Raw genomic sequence first — 22,646 nt, forward strand, 5'->3', positions numbered from 1 at the left:
AAGAAATAAACTATCAGCCAAGAATATTATTCCCAGCAGAGAAATTCTTCTGAAATGAAGAATAAATAGAATCTTTTACAGACAAGCAAAAACTGAGGGAATTCTGAGGAGGAAAAGTTAGTTAAATATTAAATTTGAACTCAACTGAACATGGACACCAAGGGACAATGGTCACCAAGTCCCAGAACAGGTTGTGTGAACCCCTTGAGGTGTTCATCCAGCACTGTTTCAGAGCCTATACATTAGTTATTGAAAAACAATAGACAATCACCAAAAAAAGTTGACCTTTCTGTGTTCCTTAAGCCCTGTCACGAAGGGCCCTCGTGAGTGGACATCATGCCAAAAAACTCGTTACAATAAAAGCTACAGTCCCAGACTGCATCAAAGCTACATGAGACCTCTCCTTGTCTGCACAGATGAGTGGCTGACTCTGGAACCCAGGCTGTTGCTTCCCACTCTGGTGGTAAACCCTCCATAGTCTGGTGAGTGCAGTATCCAACTCTGGAGCCCAGGCTGTTGCTTCCCAGTCTGGTGGTGAATCCTCCATAGTCTGGTGAGTGTAAATATCTTTTCCTTCTCCTCTTCCCATTGCAATTTGCTTATTATATCAATCTGCTTATTATATCATTTGATTATTATTATATCATTTGCTTATTACATCTGCATTGCCATTTACATGGGGTAAAGGTTGTTTACCCTTAAAGGTATTGTGTGTGTGTCTTTTTTCTCCCCTCACACATTTCCCAAACAGAATAAATTCTTCACCTCTAGAATGGACTTAAGAGAAATACTCAGGACAGTCTTAAAGCTGGAAATGAAAAGATGATAACCACTATCGTGCAAACATGCAAAACTATAAAACTCACTAGTAGAGCTGATATACACAGGAGAGAGGCAAATGAATCAAACCTTATCACTATGGAAAACCACCTAACTGCAAAAATAACAATAAGAGAGGAAGAAACAAAGAATATTAAAGAACAACCAGAAAACAATCTAAAATTACAGGAGTTAGTCTACATCTATCAAGAATAACCTTGAAAGTAAATGGATTACATTTCTCATTTAAAAGACATGGACTGGCTGAGTGATTAAAATACAAGACTCAACTATATGCTGCCTACAAGAAACCTACCACACCTGTAAAGACATGCACAGACTGAAAGTGAAGGGATAAAAAAGATATTCCATGCAAACAAAAACCGAAATCAAGCAGAAGTGTCTATGCTTATATCAACAAAACAGATTTAAAGTGAAAACCTATAAAAATAGACATGGAGGACATTATATAATAATAAAGGAAAATTATCAGCAAGATAATACAACAATTGTAAATATATATGCACACATCACCAGACTATCCAGATATATAAAGCAAATATTGTCAGATCTAAAGGAAGAGATAGACCCTAATATAATAATACTTTGGGACTTCAACATTCCACTCTCAGCATCAAACAGATGATCTAGACAGAAGCCCAACAAAGAAACAACAGATTTGAACTGAACAATAGACTAAATGGACCTCACAAACATTTACAAAACATTTTGCCCAACAGCTGCAGAATACACATTATTTTCATCAGCACACAGAACATTCTCCATGATTGACCATATTTTAGAACACAAGTCTCAACACATTTCAGAAATTAAAATCATATCAAGTATCTTACCCGAGCACAAGGGAATAGAGCTAGACATCAATAACAAGAGAAACAGCTGAAGCTATACAAATACATAAAAATTAAACATGTTCCTGAACAACAAATGGGTGAAGAAACTAAGAATGAAATTTTGAAATTCTTTGAACAAATGAAAATTGAAACATAATATATCAAAACCTATAGGACACAGCAAAAGCAATACTAAGAGGCAAATTTATAGCAATAAGTGCCTACATTAAAAAAAAAATAAACAAAAACACTAGTGAGGAAAGATGGCCAAATAGAAACAGCTCCAGTCTGCAGCTCCCAGAAAGACCAACACAGGAAGCAGGTGATTTCTGCATTTCCAACTGAGGTACCTGGTTCATCTCATTGGGACTGGTTAGACAGTGGGTGCAGCCCACAGAGGGCAAGTCAAAGTAGGGTGGGGCATCACCTCACCCAGGAAGTGCAAGGGGTCAGGGAACTCCCTCCACTAGCCAAGGGAAGCCATGAGGGACTATGCCATGAGGGACAAGACTTTCCAGCCCAGATGCTACACTTTTCCCATGGTCTTGGCAACCCACAGACCAGGAAATTCCCTCAGGTGCCTACACCATAAGGGTCCTGGGTTTCAAACACAAAACTGGATGGCTGGTATGGCAAAAATCCGAGCTAGCTGCAGGAGTTTTTTTCATACCCCAGTGGTAACTGGAACACCAGCGAGACAGAACCATTCACTCCCCTAGAAAGGGGGATGAAGTCAGGAAGCCAAGTGGTCTTGCTCAACAGATCCCACCCACAAGGAGCCCAGCAAGCTAAGATCCACTGGGTTGAAATTCTTGCTACCAGCACAGCAGTCTGAAGTCGACCTGGGATGCTCAAGCTTGGTGGGGGAAGGGGCATCCACCATTACTGAGGCTTGAGTAGACAATTTTCCCCTCACAGTGTAAACAAAGTCCCTGGGAAGTTTGGACTGGGCAGAGCCTACCACAGCACCTGAAAGCCACTGTAGCTAGACTGCCTCTCTAGATTCCTCCTCTCTAGGTAGGGCATCTCTGAAAGAAAGGCAGCAGCCCCAGTCAGGGGCTTACAGATAAAACTCCCATTTCCTTAGCACAGAGCACCTGGGGGAAGGGGTGGCTGTGGGCGAGCTTCAGCAGACTTAAACATTCCTGCCTGCCAGGTCTGAAGAGAGCAATGGATCTCCCAGCACAGTGCTCAAGCTTTGCTAAGGGATAGACTGTCTCCTCAAGTGGGTCCCTGACCCCTGTGCCTCCTGACTGGGAAACACCTCCCAGTAGAGGTCGACAGACACCTCATACAGGAGAGCTCCAGCTGGTATCTGGTGGGTCCCCCTGAGACAAAGCTTCCAGAGGATGGAGCAGGCAGCAGTCTTTGCTGTTCTGCAGCCTCCATTGGTGATACCCAGGCAAACAGGGGCTACAGTGGACCCCCAGCAAACTCCAGGAGACCTACAGATGAGGGGCCTAACTGGTAGAAGAAAAACCAACAAACAGAAAGCAATGGCATCAACATCAACAACAACAAAAAAAAAGACCACGCAAAAACTCCATCTGAAGGTCACCAACAGCAAAGACCAAAGGTAGATAAATCCATGAAGATGAGGAAAATACAGTGCACCAAGGCTGAAAATTCCAAAAACCAGAATGCCTCTTCTCCTCCAAAGAATCACAACTCCTCACCAGCAAGGGAACAAAACTGGATGGAGAATGAGTCTGATGAACTGACAGAAGTAGGCTTCAGAAGGTGGGTAATAACAAACTCCTCCAAGCTAAAGCAGCATGTTCTAACCCAATGCAAGGAAGGTAAGAACCTTGATAAAAGGCTGGAGGAATTGCTAACTAGAATAACCAGTTTACAGAAGAACATGAATGACCTGACGGAGCTGAAAAACACAGCACGAGAACTTTGTGAAGCATACACAAGCATCAATAGCCAAAGCAATCAAGTGGAAAAAAAGGATATCAGAGATTGAAGATCAACTTAATGAAATAAAGTGTGAAGACAAGCCTAGAGAAAAAAGAATGAAAAGGAATGAACGAAGCCTCAAAGAAATATGAGACTATGTGAAAAGACCAAACCTATGTTTGACTGGTGTACCTGAAAGTGATGGGGAGAACGGAACCCAGTGGGAAAACACACTTCAGGATATTATCCAGGAGAACTTCCCCAATCTAGCAAGACAGGCCAACATTCAAATTCAGAGAACATCACAGAGATACTCCTTGAGAAGAGCAACCCCAAGACATATAATCATCAGATTCACCAAGGTTAAAATGAAAAAAAAAAAAGTAAAGGTCAGCCAGAGAGAAAGGTTGAGTTACCTGAAAAGGGAAGCCCATCAGACTAACAGTGGATCTCTCTGCAGAAACTCTACATGCCAGAATAGAGTGGGGGCCAATATTCAACATTCTTAAAGAAAAGAATTTTCAATCCAGAATTTCATATCCAGCCAAATTAACCTTCATAAGTGAAGGAGAAATAATATCCTTTAAAGACAAGCAAATGCTGAGGGATTTTGTCACCACCAGGCCTGCTTTATAAGAGCTCCTGAAAGAAGCACTAAATATGGAAAGGAAAAACCAGTACTAGCCACTGCAAAAACATGCCAAATTGTAAAGACCATTGATACTATGAAGAAACTGCATCAACTAATGGGCAAAATAACCAGCTAGCATCATAATGACAGGATGAAATTCACACATAACAATATTAACCTTAAATGTAAACAGGCTAAATGCTCCAATTAAAAGACACAGACTGGCAAATCGGATAAAGAGTCAAGATCCATCGGTGTGCTGTATTCAGGAGATACATCTCACGTACAAAGACACACATAGGCTCAAAATAAGGGGATGGAGGAAGATTTACCAAGCAAATGGAAAGCGAAAAAAAAAAAAAAAAAAGCAGAGGTTGCATTCCTAGCATCTGATAAAACAGTCTTTAAACCAACAAAGATTTAAAAAAGACAAAGAAGGGCATTACATAATGGTAAAGGGATCAATGCAACAAGAAGAGCTAACTATCCTAAATATATATGCACCCAACACAGGAGCACCCAGATTCATAAAGAAAGTTCTTAGAGACCTACAAAGAGGCTTAGACTCACACACAATAATAGTGGGAGACTTTAACACCTCACTGCCAACATTAGACAGATCAATGAGACAGAAAATTAACAAGGATATTTAGGACTTGAACTCAGCTCTGGACCAAGCAAACCTAATAGACATCTACACAACACTCCACCCCAAATCAACAGAATATACATTCTTCTCAGCACCATATAGTACTTGCTTCTGAATGACTACTGGGTAAATGACAAAATTAAAGCAGAAATGATTAAGTTCTTTGAAACCAATGAGAACAAAGACATAATGTACCAGAATCACTGGGACACAGCTAAAGTAGTGTTTAGAGGGAAGTTTATAGCAATAGATGCCCACAGGAGAAAGTGGGAAAGATCTAAAATCGACACCCTAACATCACAATTAAAAGAACTAGAGAAGCAAGAGCAAACAAATTCAAAAGTTAGCAGAAGACAAGAAATAACTAAGATCAGAGTAAACTGAAGGAGATAGAGACACAAAAACAAAGTTCAAAAAAATCAATGAATCCAGGAGCTGTTTTTTTTTCAAGAGATTAACAAAATGGATAGACCACTAGCCAGACTAATAAAGAAGAAAAGAGAGAAGAAACTAGTAGACACAATAAAAAATGATAAAGGGGAGACAACTACTCATCCCACAGAAATACAAACTACCATCAGAGAATACTATAAATACCTCTATACAAATAAAATAGAAAATCTAGAGGAAATGGATAAATTCCTGGACACATACAACTTCCCAAGACTAAACCAGGAAGAAGATGAAACCCTGAATGGACCAATAACAAGTTCTGAAATTGAGGGAGTAATTAATAGCCTACCAACCAAAAAAAGTCCAGGACCAGATGGAATCACAGCTGAATTCTACCAGAGGTACAAAGAGGAGCTGGTACCATTCTGTCTGAAACTATTCCAAACAATAGAAAAGGAGGGACTCGTCCCTGACTCATTTTCTGAGGCCAGCATCATCCTGATACCAAAACCTGGTAGAGACACAACAAAAAAGGAAAATTTCAGGCCAATATCCCTGATGAACATCGATGCAAAAATCCTCAATAAAATATTGGCAAACCGAATCCAGCAGCACATTAAAAAGCTTATCCACCAAGATTAAGTCGGGTTCATCCCTAGGATGCAAGGCTGGTTCAACATACACAAATCAATACACGTAGTCCATCACACAAACAGAACCAATGATGAAATCCACATGATTATCTCAATAGATGCAGAAAAGGCTTTCAATAAAATTCAACACCCCTTCATGCTAAAAACTCTCAATAAACTAGGTATTAATGGAACAGATCTCAAAATAATAAGAGCTATTTATGACAAACCCACAGTCAATATTATACTGAACAAGCAAAAGTTGGAAGCATTCCCTTTGAAAACTGGCACAAGACAAGGATGCCCTCTCTCACCACTCCTATTCAACATAATATTGGAAGTTCTGGCTAGGGCAATCAGGAAAAAGAAAGAAAGAAAGGTATTCAAATAGGAAGAGAGGAAGTCAAATTATCTCTCTTTGCAGATGACATGATCATATATTTAGAAAACCCCATCGTCTCAGCCCAAAAACTCCTTAACCTGATAAGCAACTTCAGCAAAGTCTCAGGATACAAAACCAATGTGCAAAAATCACAAGCGTTCCTATACACCAATAATAGACAAACAAAGAGCCTAATCATGAGCAAACTCCCATTCACAATTGCAACAAAAGATAATAAAATACAACTTACAAGAGATGTGAAGGACCTCTTCAAGGAGAACTACCAACAACTGTTCAAGGAAATAAGAGAGGACACAAACAAATGGAAAAACATTACATGCTCATGGATAGGAAGAATCAATATTGTGAAAATGGTCATACTTCCCAAAGTAATTTATAGATTCAATGCTATTCCCATCAAGCTACCATTGACTTTCTTCACATAATTAGAAAAAACTACTTTAAATTTAATATGGAACCAAAAAAGAGCCTTTATAGCCAAGACAATCCTAAGCAAAAAGAACAAAGCTGGAGGCATTATGTTACCTGACTTCAAACTATATTACAAGGCTGCAGTAACCAAAACAGCATGGTACTGGTACCAAAACAGATATACAGACCAATGGAACAGAACAGAGGCCTCAGAAATAACACCACACATCTACAACCATCTGATCTTTGAAAAACCTGACAAAAACAAGAAATGGGGAAAGGATTCCCTATTTAATTAAAAGTGTTGGGAAAACTGGCTAGCCATATGCAGAAAACTGAAACTGGACCACTTCCTTACACCTTATACAAAAATTAACTCAAGATAGATTAAAGGCTTAAATGTAAGACCTAAAACCATAAAAACCCTAGAAGAAAACCTAGGTAATACCAGGACAGAGGCATGGGCAAAGACTTCATGACTAAAACACCAAAAGCAATGGCAACAAAAGCCAAAATTGACAAATAGGATCTAATTAAACTAAAGAGCTTCTGCACAGCAAAAGAAACTACCATCAGAGTGAACAGGCAACCTACAGAATGGGAGAAAATTTTTGCAATCTATCCATCTGACAAAGGGCTAATATCCAGAATCTACAAAGAACTTAAACAAATTTACAAGAAAAAATAACCCCATTAAAAAGTAGGCAAAGGATATGAACAGACACTTTTCAAAAGAAGACATTCATGTGGCCAACAAACATATAAAAAAAACCCTCATCATCACTGGTCATTAAAGAAATGCAAATCAAAACCACAATGTGATACCATCTCATGCCAGTTAGAAGGGCGATCATTAAAAAGTCAGGAAACAGCCGGGTGCGGTGGCTCACGCCTGTAATCCCAGCACTTTGGGAGGCCAAGGCGGGTGGATCACGAGGTCAGGAGATCAAGACAATCCCGGCTAACACAGTGAAACCCTGTCTCTACTAAAAATACAAAAAAAAAAAAAAAAAAGTCAGGAAACAACAGATGCTATAGAGAAACAGGAAAGCTTCTATACTGTTGGTGGGGTGTAAATTAGTTTGATCATTGTGGAAGACAGTGTGGTGATTCTTCAAGGATCTAGAACTAGAAATACCATTTGACCCAACAATCCCATTACTGTGTATATACCCAAAGGATTATAAATCATTCTACTATAAAGACTCATGCACACGTATGTTTATTGCAGCACTATTCACAATAGCAAATACTTGGAACCAATCCAAATGCCCATTAATGTTAGACTGGATAAAGAAAATGTGGCACATATACACCATGGAATACTACGCAACCATAAAAAAGAATGAGTTCATGTCCTTTGCAGGGATGCCGATGAAGCTGGAAACCATCATTCTCAGCAAACTAACACAGGAACAGAAAAACAAACACTGCATGTTCTCACTCATAAGTTGGAGTTGAACAATGAGAACATATGGGCACAGGGAGGGGAACATCATATACTGGGGCATGTCACGGGGTTGGGGGCAAGGGGACAGATAGCATTAGGAGAAATACCTAATGTAAATGATGGGTTGATGGGTGCAGCAAACCACCATAGCACATGTATACCTATGTAACAAACCTGTACGTTCTGCACATGTATCCCAGAACTTAAAAGTATAAAAAAAAAAAAAGAAAAAGAAATGTACATCCTCAGGCTGTGCCTACTGAAACAGAAATCTCTTGTTTTATCAGGCCTTCTAGGTGATTCTCTTGGCCACTGAAGTTTGAGAGTCATCATCCTTAGCATTTAAATATATTAAATTTCATGAGTTGTATATAGATATACACATATATGCATTCATATATATAAAAATATATATTTATTTGCATTTTATATCATACCTGGAAAAATTCTTGTATATAGTAAATACATAGTACCAGTTAGTTGGTTAATTAATCACCTTTGTTCCTTACCTTTCCATTTCAGATACTTTTTCCAGGGATGCAATTTGGATCAACTGCTTCAGCCAGTAAATTGCAACTTTGATAAATATGATACAATTAAAGAATTACCTTTAGAAAAGTACTTTTCATCTCTGAAATTGCTTTATTCCTGATGTCCTCAAGTTGTTTCAATGCCTGGGTAGCTTGCTGTAACTGCTCTTCACAAAATTCATCTAGAGAATATGTTCGAGAACTATCCAGCTAATTAGATGATAGTAAATGTTCAGTGTTAGAAAGTCAAAATTCATATTTAAAAAAGAGAAAATATTTGGTCTTTTCATGTCATAAAGAAGACTCCATATTTTTCATTTTCTTCTGTATATCCCATATGACTTACATGTTTTTCAAATTTAAACACTTGTTAATCTAACTAAATCTTGATTAAAATACAGAAAAATACATTGCTGTTTTAAATAATAATTAAGATTAAATCGAAGCAGAAAATTCAAGAGCTGATGTGTTGTTGAAACATTTATGCATGCAGAGAATCCACCAATCCCAGAAACTACTTTTACTTTTGAAGTCACCATTATCTGTAACAATTTAAAACACAAAGATAAAATACAGCATTATTGCGGAAACCAGCACCCAATATTTCAAAGTATGTTCTTTTCTATTTTCCCTAAGTGTCAGCTGGTCTGAGAAATAAAGAGAAAGAGTACAAAAGAGAGAAATTTTACAGCTGGGCCTCTGGGGGTGACATCACATATCGGCAGGTTCCGTGATGCCCCTGAGCCACAAAACCAGCAAGTTTTTATTAGGAATTTCAAAAGAGGAGGGAGTGTACGAATAGAGATCACATGCTTCAAAAGGCAATAAAATATCACAAGGCAAATGGGAGAGCAAGATCACAAGGCCAGGGCGAAATTAGAATTACTGATGAGGTTCCATGTCCCACTGGGCATGCATTGGCATCGATAAACGTCTTAACAGGAAACAGGGTTTGAGAGCAGAAAACCGATCTGACTAGAATTCGCTAGGCTGGAATTTCCTAATCCTAGCAAGCCTGAGGGCGCTGCAGGAGACCAGGGCATATTTCATCCCTTATCTTCTACTGCAATAGACAGACACTCCCAGAGCGGCCATTTTAGAGACCTTCCCCTGGGAATGCATTCCCTTCCCAGGGTTATTCCTTGCTGGGAAAAGAATTCAGCAATATTTCTCCTATTCGCTTTCTGCAAGAAGAGAATGACTCTATTCTGCCCGGCCCTGCAGGCAGTCAGACCTTATGGTTATCTCCCTTGTTTCCTGAAAATCGTTGTTATCTTGTTCTTTTTCAAGGTGCCCAGATTTCATATTGTTCAAACACACGTTTTAAAAACAATTTGTACAGATAACGCAATCATAACAGGGTCCTGAGGCGACATACATCCTCAGCTTACAAAGATGACAGGATTAAGAGATTAAAGTAAAGACAGGCATAGGAAATTATAAGAGTATTGATTGGGGAAGTGATAAATGCCCATGAAATCTTCACAATTTATGTTCAAAGATTGCAGTAAAGACAGGCACAAGAAATTATAAAAGTATTTATCTGGGGAACTAATAAATGTCCATGAAATCTTCACAATTTATGTTCTTCTGCCATGGCTTCAGCCGGTCCCTCTGTTTGGGGTCCCCAACTTCCCACAACACAGCATAAAGAGGGTAAAATTAAATAATTCAAATAAGGTTAATTTTATTCAGAATTCATTCAGAATCTACAAGGAAGAAATCTCTATCAACTATGCTATGAATTAATCTCTGGTAATACAAAATCATAATGTTCCATACATGCATGTATATTACATCATTCTTCCTTCTTTCAGTATTGTTTTTCCACTACTGTGTTTATTAACAAAATACATTTTCATTAATAAATATACAGATATCTTTATCTTTTATCATATAGTTATATTATAAAAATTAATAAATGTATCTTCCCACAACAAAAAAGATTGAAAAGTACTGCTCTTGCTTAAAATTTTGGATTTATTCTTTAAGTTTCCATTCTCCTGGTCCCATATCTGACTACCAGGTCCAAATTTTTCAAAATTTCCCTGCCTTTCTGGTCTTACTGACGACATCCTAATTACAGTCTTTATTGCTTATACCTGCATTTATCCAGTACTATAATAATTGATCTCTATTACCCAAGTATCTCTCCACTACCAATTTTTCCCAAAAACCAATATCACAATAATTTTCCTAAAATACCATGTTCAAAAACTTTGAATAGTTGTTCTTTAAGAGTAGTTCTCAAAATTTATCCTGCCTAACAGTTAACTGAGGAACCGATTTAAAATGTAGATTACCAGCACCACTCACTGCCCTCTCTTGCAAAAGGAGTGGGACACAAATATTTACATTTTTATTAAGCACCCAAATACTGCTCAATAAAACAAACTTCACTCGAATATGAAACATGATCCAAAGTCTCAACTCTACATGATTCTGTCAACTTGGATAAGTGGCAATCTCTCTAGAACTAAGTTTTGTCCAAATAGGTGAATTTTATTCAAAATTCATTCAGAATCTAGCTGGGAGAAATCTCCATCAACTAAGCTAAGAATTAATCTCTGGTAATACAAAAACATAATATTCCATCCATTTGAAAGTGAAGATTTGAACAAAGAACATATGTTCTTTACCTTCCAGTTCGAGAAATTCCACCCTCTTCAAAGGTATGCTTTCATCCCAGCAGAGTACACGTATGACCACCATTAATGGCATTAACTTCTGAACAATCCCATTCTTCACATTGATAACCTTGCTTCATTCTCCTTACATCCTCGTTGTCAGTCTTCATTGGCGTCTGCATCCCTGGGCTATGCACAGCCTTCCGATTCTAATGCACAACTGGCCACCCCGACTCCTGACCCCAGCTTGGTTCTCCAGGATACCAATCTCTGCTCTTCCTCCATCTAAACCTGGCTTTTCCACATACAGTATCAGAAATTCCCATTCTTGTAAATTGCCCTCATAACAGTCACCACTAGGAGTGCCCCTGCCCTATGGGCAGGTTGAAATCCTACTTTTCCCCTACTGTGTTATTCTTGGCCTGACATTCAAGAGCCAATCTAACTTTCAAATCAAATACATATTGAATGCCTTACTCACATTTATATTATTTACTTAAAAGCCTTATCTCCTCTTCTATGGCTATTCAAATCCAGCACAGCCTAGCTCAAAATATGAGGCATGACCTAACTTTAATTCCAAATAAGGCTAATCTCTGCCTCCTCTGGATTTCTGTAACATGACTGTTTTACAAGTATTATTTGCCAGTAAACATTCCTTACCTTATACTTTGCTAATGGGTTAGGTAGAATGATTAGCACAACAAAGAAACTAGAATTAGTTTTCATTTTTATATATAAAGAATTATTTCTTCCCATGAACTGTAAGCAGATTGAAAACAGCAAAGCTTTGTTTTTCACTTTGTATTCATCTCCTTTGCACAGCATTTTGCATATAATAGATAATAAATACTTACATATTGTCTGGAAAAGTCTGTTCTCTTCCTCCTGATGTTCTATATTAAAGCTGACATGGCCTAAGGTCTCTAGGAAAGAGCCCTAACACTTCTTCTCTATCACTGGTAATGTTCTCTATCATTTGGTAGCATTTAAGGCACAGACTTCAAAGGTATTTTAAAGTCTTTTATGCCTTCCCACCCATCATTAAAAATTAATAAATTTTGTCACTCAGCCATTTACAAAATAATCTGATATCACAGATTATTTTATTTCCTTCTACATGAAAACCATATCCTATTTCCTTCTACATAAAAACCAAATCAAAAAGATTCCTCTGTGAAATGTCTCCTACTTAAGGTGAATTTAATCCTTTTGAAACATAAACATTCTCTATATAAGTATAAAAAATATACATCTATGTGATAATTCCTCCTCCTTCATTAGTTTATTCTTTTATTCACTCAAAGACTTGTTGAGCAACTACTATGTATCAGTCATTACACATAATCAATTCTAAACATACGATGTTGATTTACAAGTATTGATCTTGTTACATGTAGTCAACACAACTGATTTTCGAGCTAATTATCAAATATTTAACTTGTCCAAGCCCCTTAACAATTCCTCTTTCTTAGTCTAGATAACTCTATCAATTTTACTTTTCTCCCCATACATTGAGTGAGTGAAGTAAAATCCACTAGAATCTTGTTCAATTGTAGACTTAATTAGTTCTAGGTACTTAACCACTCAAAAGAGCTATCTTATATAAATTAAATTATTCCATTAAGAGGCTCACTTTTTCTAGAATCTTGAAATAGGAGAATTCATAAATTTAACCAAAACTTCTCAGTTGAAGCTTATGAAAATATCTTGACATGCTATACTAGAGGAAGAATATCAATTATGTATAAGAGATAACTGATTATTTTAAATAATATTACACATTCAGAAATACATTTGAAAATAAAGGGACTTATAGACTTAGGTTAGGCATAAGGAAGAAATTACAAGAAATGTTAACTATTAAAATTTATTGCAAGGAACCCACATTCTTTGCAGATATTTTAGAACAGTAGTAATCGAAAGAGATGGTTTATTTATGAATTTAGAAATCTGTTTTTAATTCAAAATGCTATTTTTCTTCCTAGTTTCTATATACCAATATTAGCTTATAGTAGTATACTTCTACTCACCTTTACAAGGCATATGGCAGATAGATTATTTTCATGGTCATTATAATTTTTGAGATTAATTGCATCTTCACAAAGTCCTCTTATATAAAGCAAACAGGTTTGAAATAAGTCATCAGCCAAAAAAAGATGGTGGTACAAAAATGACCTGAAAGTTAAAAAATTTCTACAGATTTATCTCTCATTCAAAATGAATAAAATTAATTTAGAGGTTAGTAGTATGGTTTAGTTAATATCCTCATAGTCAAAATGTTTTACATCTACCCCATTTTAAATGATAATGATTAGTAAGCATTAGGGGTTGTGTTTGGATGATAATGTTGTAGGCAAGGTTCTGGGGCTAGGTGTGTTGAATAAGAACAAAATAGGAGGGGGAAACAAGTAATGACATTCTGTTATGCCACTGAGTTCTAATAATTTTGAAATATGAGGAAATATTATATAAAATGAATTATATGTCCTCGATGTATTAAATTCACTAAATCTAAATAAATTCCTTCAATGTACTTTTCTCCCAATTATAGGAAAAAATACTAACTGGAATAGGGACCACTGGGAGAATGTTTCTTAAAATTTCCAACTACCTATATCCTAAAATAAAGAAGATGGGCCCTTTTCTTTTCTCTGTCTTTTTCTACTAGTCTAAATAATGATCACAAAGGTGAGACAAATCACTACTAACTGCATTGGAAATAACAGAAAGACAGAACTCGGGGAGAAAAGGGCAGAGTAGAAGAGATGAGGTTCCTTAAAAATTGGATCAAGTAAAGCAAACTTCCCTGTGCAACGTGGAGAAGAGGGGGCCTTCTGCCCTGAATCATCCCTTTGGAGTGGCTGATTTTTAAGGGTTATCAAGCTCATAATATACAGAAAATATAAAAATCAGAAATTATCTCTTCCCTCTTTCTATTTTACAGTTGAGGGCTTTATATATTATAAAGGTAGTGAAGTTTAAGCTTCATGGGTTCATCATTTACACTGCCTATTCCAAAGCCTTGTACTATTTATCTTAAAGAACCCTCCCCAATTATATAAGCCTCACATAACATAAAACTACTCCTAGACATAGAAGAATTTGATGACATCCCTCTAAGTATCTGATACAGAAAAAGAGATTATGCTAAAGACATGTGGTACATCATAGAAAGTAAAATATCACAAAAAGCAAACACAATCTCAGTATTTATTAACAAGACAGTGACTATCAAAATTTAGGTAATAATAAACTCACATTATTCAGCATTTGTTTAAAGTTTTCTTTTTTTCTTTTAAAAATGTATTAAATTTTGGTTTGCATATTTCAACATAGATATGAAAATGGGGAGGGTGCACATAAAAATAATTATAGACATGGAAAACATGAAAAAATTTATAGCTGTAATGCATGATCTAACAAGAGAAAAATAACACATCGACTGATGACTGTCTTCAAGTATTATAAGGAATTCACCACAGATTTCTATTTTATTACAAAAGAAAACAAAATACATTATCCACAACATAACTCACACACAAACTAGAACTGCTGGGTATTAGGGAACATATCACAAAAGACTATTACTACTCAGGTACTGGATTCCAGGAAAAATGAAATAGACATACTTTTCACTGTTCTTCCTGCTCAGTACAACTAAAAACTCTGGACATTACATTAAAGCAAACATAAAAAAAACATTGAAGGGTGGGGAAGAAAAAGCAAGGTGGCTAGAAATGACATGCTGGTAAGTTCCCTGGGTTTCCTTTTTGCCCAATATATCCCAGACTTGAAGCTGAAGAAACCAGTAACCTAGAAACACCAATGGGTACAGATTAAAAAAAAAAAAAAACCATTGCCTAGCTAAAGGACCGGGAAAGGGGCAGCCTACCATGACAGAAACTTTTATTCGATAACTGTTCTATTCCAGCCAAATACCACAGGGAAAAAAGGGTGAGTGGGAAGCCTAGAGTTCTACTCTTGGTGAATTGTTATAAAGCACCCTTAATGCCTCCATGGAGGGTTTTCAGGGAAACTGAAGTAGGGAGCTTGGACATTTGTCCCCATTGGGTGGTAATATGTAAAGAAATAGCAGACATAAAGAAGAACCAAATGGAAATTTTAGAATTAAAAAATACAATGACAGACATACAAAAAAACTCAATGGATGAACTCAATGACAGCATGAAGCAGACAGAGAAACAAATCAGTGAACTGACAGAAAAACAGAAATTATCCAGTCCAAACAACAGGAAAAAAATGAGGGAAGTGAATCGTTTGAACCCAGGAGGTAGAGGCTGCAGTGAGCTGAGATCATGTCACTGCACTCCATCCAGCCTGGGCAACAGAGTGAGATTCCATCTCAGAAAAAAGAAAAAAAAAAAAAAAAAGAACAAATCTTCATTCACCTGTGGGATTACAAAATCGATCTAGCATTTGTGTCTGAAGTCTCAGAAGGAGAGCTTAAAGAAGACAGGGCTAAAAAAAAAAAAAATACTTGAAGAAATAATGGCTGAAACATTCCAAATTTGTCAAAAGAAACGCAAACCTAGAGATTCAAGAAGCTAAGGGAACTCAAAACAGGATAAAGACAAAGTAATCCACACCAAAAACATGTCAAAGTCAAACTTCTGAAAACTAAACACAAAGAAAAAACCTTGAAATGAGCAAGAGGAAAAATACTTTATCTATCGGAGAAAAACAATTCAAATGACCATGGAGGTCAGAAGAAAGTGACACAATGTTTTTCAAGTGCTGAAAGAAAGGAACTGTCAACCCAGAATCCTATATCTAGCAAAAATGTTCATGAATGAAGAGGAAATTAAGACATTCTGAGACAAAGGAAAAGTAGAAGAACTTGTGTACTAACAGACCTACACTAAAAATATGGCTAGAGAAAGTTCTTTAAACAGAAATCAAACAACCAAACAATAAAAGAGGGAACACTGCAACATTAAAAAGGAAGAAAGTACATGATAAAAAAAAAAAGCAAATAGAATATTCCTCTCATGAGCTTTCTAAATTCCATTTGATGACAGAAGCAAAAATTATAACATTGTTTGATAAAGTTTCAAATGTATGCATAAAAACTATTTAAGACAATATATTACAAACAGGAAGGTAAAGAAACATGAAAGTTTCTACATATCATTCAAACTGATAACATTATAACATCAGTAGACTGTAATATATACATAATCTTATACTATAGCAACCACTAAAAAAGCTACACAAAGAGACACATTGAAAAATACTATAGATAAAAAAATGGAATTCTTAAAAATGTTCAAGGCAGGAAAAATAAAACATAGAAACAAACAGCAGAGAGAAGGAACAGAATAAAAAAAATGGCTTACAACTTAAAGCCCATATAAATAATCAGATTAAATTTAAATAGTCTAAATATGGCAATTAAAAGACAGAGATTGGTAGAATGGATTTTAAAATATGGCATATGCTAGGCAACAGTGGCTTATGCCTGTAATCCCAGCACTCTGGGAGGCTGAGGCGGGCAGCTCACCTGAGGTTGGGAGTTCGAGACCAGCCTGACCAACATGGAGAAACCCCATCTCTACTAAAAATACAAAATTAGCCGGGCGTGGTGGTGCGCGTCTGTAATCCCAGCTACTTGGGAGGCTAAGGCAGGAGAATGGCTTGAACCCGGGAGGCGGAAGTTGTGGTGAGTTGAAATCTTACCATTGCACTCCGGCCTAGGCAACAAGAGTGAAATTCCATCTCAAAAAAAACAAAACAAAAAACCAAAAAAAAACCCATGGCACAACTATATGCTGTCTATAAGAAACTCACTTCAAATATAGGCATATCAAAAGTAAAAGGATGGAAAAGATATATTGTGTAAACATTAATCAAAAGAAAACATAGTGGCTATATTAATACCAAATAAAGAAACTACCAGAACAAAGAACAAAGCAAACTACCAGAAATACTGAGGGACACTATACAATGTTAAAAGCATCAATCCACCAAGAAGACAGAATAATTCTAAAAGTGTATGCACCAAACAGTAGGGCTGCAAAACGTCAAACAAAAACTGAACTGAAAGGAAAAAGAGACAAATCCACAATTACAGCTGGAGACTTCAGCACTCTCTCAACAACTGACAGAACAACTAGGCAGAAGATCAGCAAAGATACAGAAAGCTAAACAACTTTTCAACCAAGTGGATCTAAGCAGTGTTATAGAATATGCCACCCAACAATAGAAGAATACACATTCTTTTCAAGTTCCCATGGAACATATATCAATAAAGACCATATCCTGGAAACAACAACAACAACAACAACAACTCAACAAATTTTTTAAAAATCATACAGACCAATTTCTCACCACAATGAAATCAAACTAGAAATTAGTAATAGGAAAAAAACAATAAAATATCTAAACACTGGAAATTGAACGAAAACACTGCAAAATGGGTCAAAGAGAAAGACTCGAGGAAAATTAAAAATTCAGTGAACTGAATGAAAATACAACATATCAAAATATGTGGTATACAGCTAAACCAGTGCTGACAGAAATTTGTAGCACTGAATGCTTACATTAAAGAGGCACTGCGATATCAATAATCTAGGCTCTCACTTTAAGAACTTAGAAAACAAAGAACAAACGAAACCCAAAGCAAACAGAGAAAAGAAATTATAATGATAGGAGCAGAAATCAATGAAATGGAGAAAAGAACAACAATAGAGAATGGGCAAGGACTTCATGTCTAAAACACCAAAAGCAATGGCAACAAAAGCCAAAATTGACAAATGGGATCTAATTAAACTAAAGAGCTTCTGCACAGCAAAGGAAACTACCATCAGAGTGAACAGGCAACCTACAAAATGGGAGAAAATTTTCGCAACCTACTCATATGACAAAGGGCTAATATCCAGAATCTACAATGAACTCCAACAAATTTACAAGAAAAAAACAAACAACCCCATCAAAAAGTGGGCGAAGGACATGAACAGACACTTCTCAAAAGAAGACATTTATGCAGCCAAAAAACACATGAAAAAATGCTCACCATCACTGGCCATCAGAGAAATGCAAATCAAAACCACAATGAGATACCATCTCACACCAGTTAGAATGGCAATCATTAAAAAGTCAGGAAACAACAGGTGCTGGAGAGGATGTGGAGAAATAGGAACACTTTTACACTGTTGGTGGGACTGTAAACTAGTTCAACCCTTGTGGAAGTCAGTGTGGCGATTCCTCAGGGATCTAGAAGTAGAAATACCATTTGACCCAGCCATCCCATTACTGGGTATATACCCAAAGGACTATAAATCATGCTGCTATAAAGACACATGCACACGTATGTTTATTGCAGCATTATTCATAATAGCAAAGACTTGGAACCAACCCAAATGTCCAACAATGATAGACTGGATTAAGAAAATGTGGCACATATACACCATGGAATACTATGCAGCCATAAAAAATGATGAGTTCATGTCCTTTGTAGGGACATGGATGAAATTGGAAATCATCATTCTCAGTAAACTATCGCAAGAACAAAAAACCAAACACTGCATATTCTCACTCATAGGTGGGAATTGAACAATGAGAACACATGGACACAGGAAGGGGAACATCACACTTCGGGGACTGTTGTGGGGTGGGGGGGAGGGGGGAGGGATAGCATTGGGAGATATACCTAATGCTAGATGACGAGTTGGTGGGTGCAGCGCACCAGCATGGCACATGTATACATATGTAACTTACATGCACGTTGTGCACATGTACCATAGAGCCTAAAGTATAATAATAATAAGAAGAAGAAGAAGAAGAAGAAGAAGAAGAAGAAGAAGAAGAAAAAAAATTGTAAAAAAAAAAAAACAGAAACAAAACCCTAAAAAAAAAAAAAAAGAAAGAAACAAAGAGCTGATTCTTTAAAAACATCAATAAAGCAAACTTCAAATAAGACTGAAAAAAAGTGAAAAGGCACAAAGGATCAGGAACAGGAATGAAATAGGGGATATCAAGATTGATTCTGTAGACATCGAAGGTATCATAAGGAAATATTATGAATAATTCTATACATAAATCTGACAACTTAGATGAAACGTACCAATTCCTCAAAAAACACAAACTACAACAACTCACCCAATGTGAAACAGATAATCTCAGCAGCCCTATACCTATCAAGAAAATTGAATTCATAATTTAAAAACTTCCAAAGAAGCAATCTCCAGGCCCAGATTATTTCACTGGACATTTCTATCAAATGTTTAAAGAAGAATTAACACAGATCGATATCAGTAAAAGGGCAAAATACAGGGTCTCAGGCCTTTATTACCTCCCACAGAAAGTTCAACTAGCAGCTATTCACAGACAAGAACACCCTTGTGTTCCCAAAACTTGGAAAGGCCTGAGAAAGCTGCAGGGACCACAGAACACAGAACCAAAAGCAAAAACAAAAACAAAAACAAACAAACAACAAAAAAAAACCCTGCCTTTGAAGGAGAAGAGAAATTATCTCACTTTGATCCCACTGCCCCTCCTTTCCCCAAGATGGCTCAGTGCAACAAAGAAAAAATTTCCCAGGTTCCACAGTTTCTACAGTGGGAAAATAGAATAGAAAACAGACATCCAGTTTCCCTGGCATTCTGATATGCTTCCCAAGAAGTCCACTCCAGTCTCACTTCATAAGGAACACAGAGAGTAACAGCATGGCTAGACCACCCGGGTTCAGGTAGAGATAAAGCAAGGAGACAGAGCCCATGGCAACCAGCCTACAGATCTTGGTGGCAGCTCTGTGTACCTGCCAGCGGTAGTATGCAATCTGAGGTACCAGCTAACAGCATAGCTCCCTCACAAATCCTAGCTGGTCACTCCCAGAAGTGGTGGGAAATTCTACCTGGCTTATATCCCTAGATGGCTCAGCCTCCAGTCCAGCCTCAGACCCTGCCCCAACGCCCCATACAGAGAGAGAAATACCCACCACAGCACAATATAACAAAGGACAGGAGCTAGTTCTTCTACACCCAGCAGGTTAAACAGCACTCAGTTCAGGTTCAAAGCCCACCCCAAGGCCCTGCATAAGCAGGAAGGCAAACCTCATCTGTGTATTTCTACTAAGCATAGCAGCTGGTCCCCTCCATCCTAAGCAGTGCCCATCCAACTGCAGAACTCAATCAGTGGTACCATTAGGCCAGGGGAATATATGTTGTGGCTCAGCCAGATAAAAGACAATTGCAGTGTCCAGCCAGCAGTTCTGCTTGATTGCAGAGCTCAGTCGGGGTCTCACCAGAGACTAGAGCCCAGCCAGCTTCCCTACCCTAACTCAGATCAAAGACAGCAGCTCAGCAACCTTGAGAACCCAAAAGCAAGTTCTGCCTCACCAAGGTCATTACCAGCTGGCCCACTCAGAATAACAAGGTAAACAGTGAAAGGTGTATCTCTGCCAAAGAAAATCTATGACCAAGCACAGTGACTCATGCCTCTAATCCCAACACTTTGGAAGGCTGAAGCAGGTAGATCCCTTGAGCCCAGGAGTTCAAGACCAGCCTGGGCAACACAGTGAGGGACTGTTTCCACACACACACAAAAAATAATAATTCAGTGGATGTGGTGGCATGCACCTGTGGTCTCAGCTACTCAGGAAGGTGAGGAGGATTGCTTGAGCCCAGGAGGTTGAGACTGTAGTGAACCACAATCATGCCTGGGCCACAGAGCAAGACTCTGTCTCAAAAAAGAAAAAAAATAATAACTATAAAAGCTGAAAGAGGTGTCTGTCTCCTTACAGGCACAGACATCAACACAAGAACATGGGATTACAAAGACTCAGGAAATCATGACACCTCCCAAAGAAACTAACAAAGCCCCATCACTTGGCCCTAAAGAAGTGGAAACCTATTAAATAGCAGACAAATAATTCAGCAATATCCTCTTAAAGAAGCTCAGTAAACTACAAAAAGATATGTGTAAGAAATTAACTCAGAAAACTATATACAAAATTAGAAGTCTAAGAAATAAAAAGAATAAAAGAAGCAAAATACAAATCCTAAAAATAAAGATACAATGACTGAACTAAATAATGCAATAGAGAGTTTCAACAGCAGGCTCAGTCAGACTGAAGAAAGAATAAATAAGGTCAAAGACAGTACATGTGAAATTATCCAGTCAGAAAAGCAAAAGGAAAAGAATAAAAAAGAATGAAAAAATCCTACATGAATTATAGAACACTGTCAAGAGATCCAAGAGTCTCAAAATAGAAGTTACAAAGTAGAAAAATGAGAAGACAGGTCAGAAATAATTAAAGAAATAATGGCTAAAATCTTCCCTAATCTAGGGAAAAATACCAACATCCAGGAAGTGCAGAGATCTCCAATTAAATTTAACCCAGAGTTCAACAACACACATAATAATTAAACTACCAAAATCAAAGACAAAAATTTCTGAGAGCAGCAAGAGATAAGAAACAGATCATATACAAAAAATATACATATACAGATCATATACAAAAAAAAAATCCCAATATAACAATCAGCAGATTTGTCAGCAGAAACTCTGTAGGCCAGGGAAGAATGGGATGATATATTAAAAATGCTAAGGGGGTAAAAACAACCCCTGCAAGCCAAAAATATTTTCCCCAGCAAAGCTGTCATTCAGAAATGAGGCAGAAATAAAAACTTTCCCAGACAAATAAATGCTAAGCAACTTAATCAGTACCAGGCCTGCTTTACAGGAATTGTAAAAGAGAGTTATTTAAGCTGAAAAAAGCCACTAAATGATAACATGAATCAAGAGTACAAAATTCAATGCTATAAATAATACTGAACCATATTCAGAATACTGTAGGACTATAATGGTAACATGTAAAGCAATTCCTATTACAAGGATTAAGACAAAACTATTAAAATAACTATAGCTAAAATAATTTGTCAGTGGATACATATTACAAAATGATGCAAATTCTGGCATCGAAAACATAAAACGTGTTTCAGGAAGAATAAAAGTGTAGAATTGTTGTATGCAATCAAAGTTAAGTTGCTATCAGTTTGAAATAGTCTGTTACAGGCATAAGATGTTTTACGTAAGCCTCATGGTAACCACCAAGCAAAAATCTCTACTAGACACAACACACAAAAAAAGAACAAATTCAAAGAATGCCACTACAGAAAACTATCAAAACACAAAGGAAGACAGCAAGAAAGAAACAAAGTATCTATAAAACAACCAGAAAACAATGAACAAAACAGCAGTTTTAAGTCCTTACCTGTCCATAATTATCTTGCATACAAATTGATTAAATTCTTCAATAAAAAGACTTAGAGTGACTAAATAGATTTAAAAAACAAAGACTGAACTATAGGCTGCCTGCAAGA

General features: G+C 37.0%; 1 protein-coding gene across 2 annotated transcripts in view; it reads right to left on the reverse strand.

The window, feature by feature from the left end:
- DNAH14 (dynein axonemal heavy chain 14) overlaps positions 1 to 22,646 on the reverse strand; it is a 510,612-nt gene that overhangs the window by 426,237 nt on the left and 61,729 nt on the right. For both annotated transcript variants that reach the window (XM_063672417.1, XM_054474368.2), the window contains exons 9-10: positions 13,335 to 13,479; positions 8,753 to 8,884 (exon numbers count right to left, since the gene is read on the reverse strand). In XM_063672417.1, coding sequence (XP_063528487.1) covers positions 8,753 to 8,884; positions 13,335 to 13,479 — 277 coding nt within the window. The remainder of the gene's footprint in view (positions 1 to 8,752; positions 8,885 to 13,334; positions 13,480 to 22,646) is intronic.

The sequence above is a fragment of the Pongo pygmaeus genome, chromosome 1 (assembly GCF_028885625.2).
Source record: "Pongo pygmaeus isolate AG05252 chromosome 1, NHGRI_mPonPyg2-v2.0_pri, whole genome shotgun sequence".
In the NCBI taxonomy this organism is placed as follows: domain Eukaryota; kingdom Metazoa; phylum Chordata; class Mammalia; order Primates; family Hominidae; genus Pongo; species Pongo pygmaeus.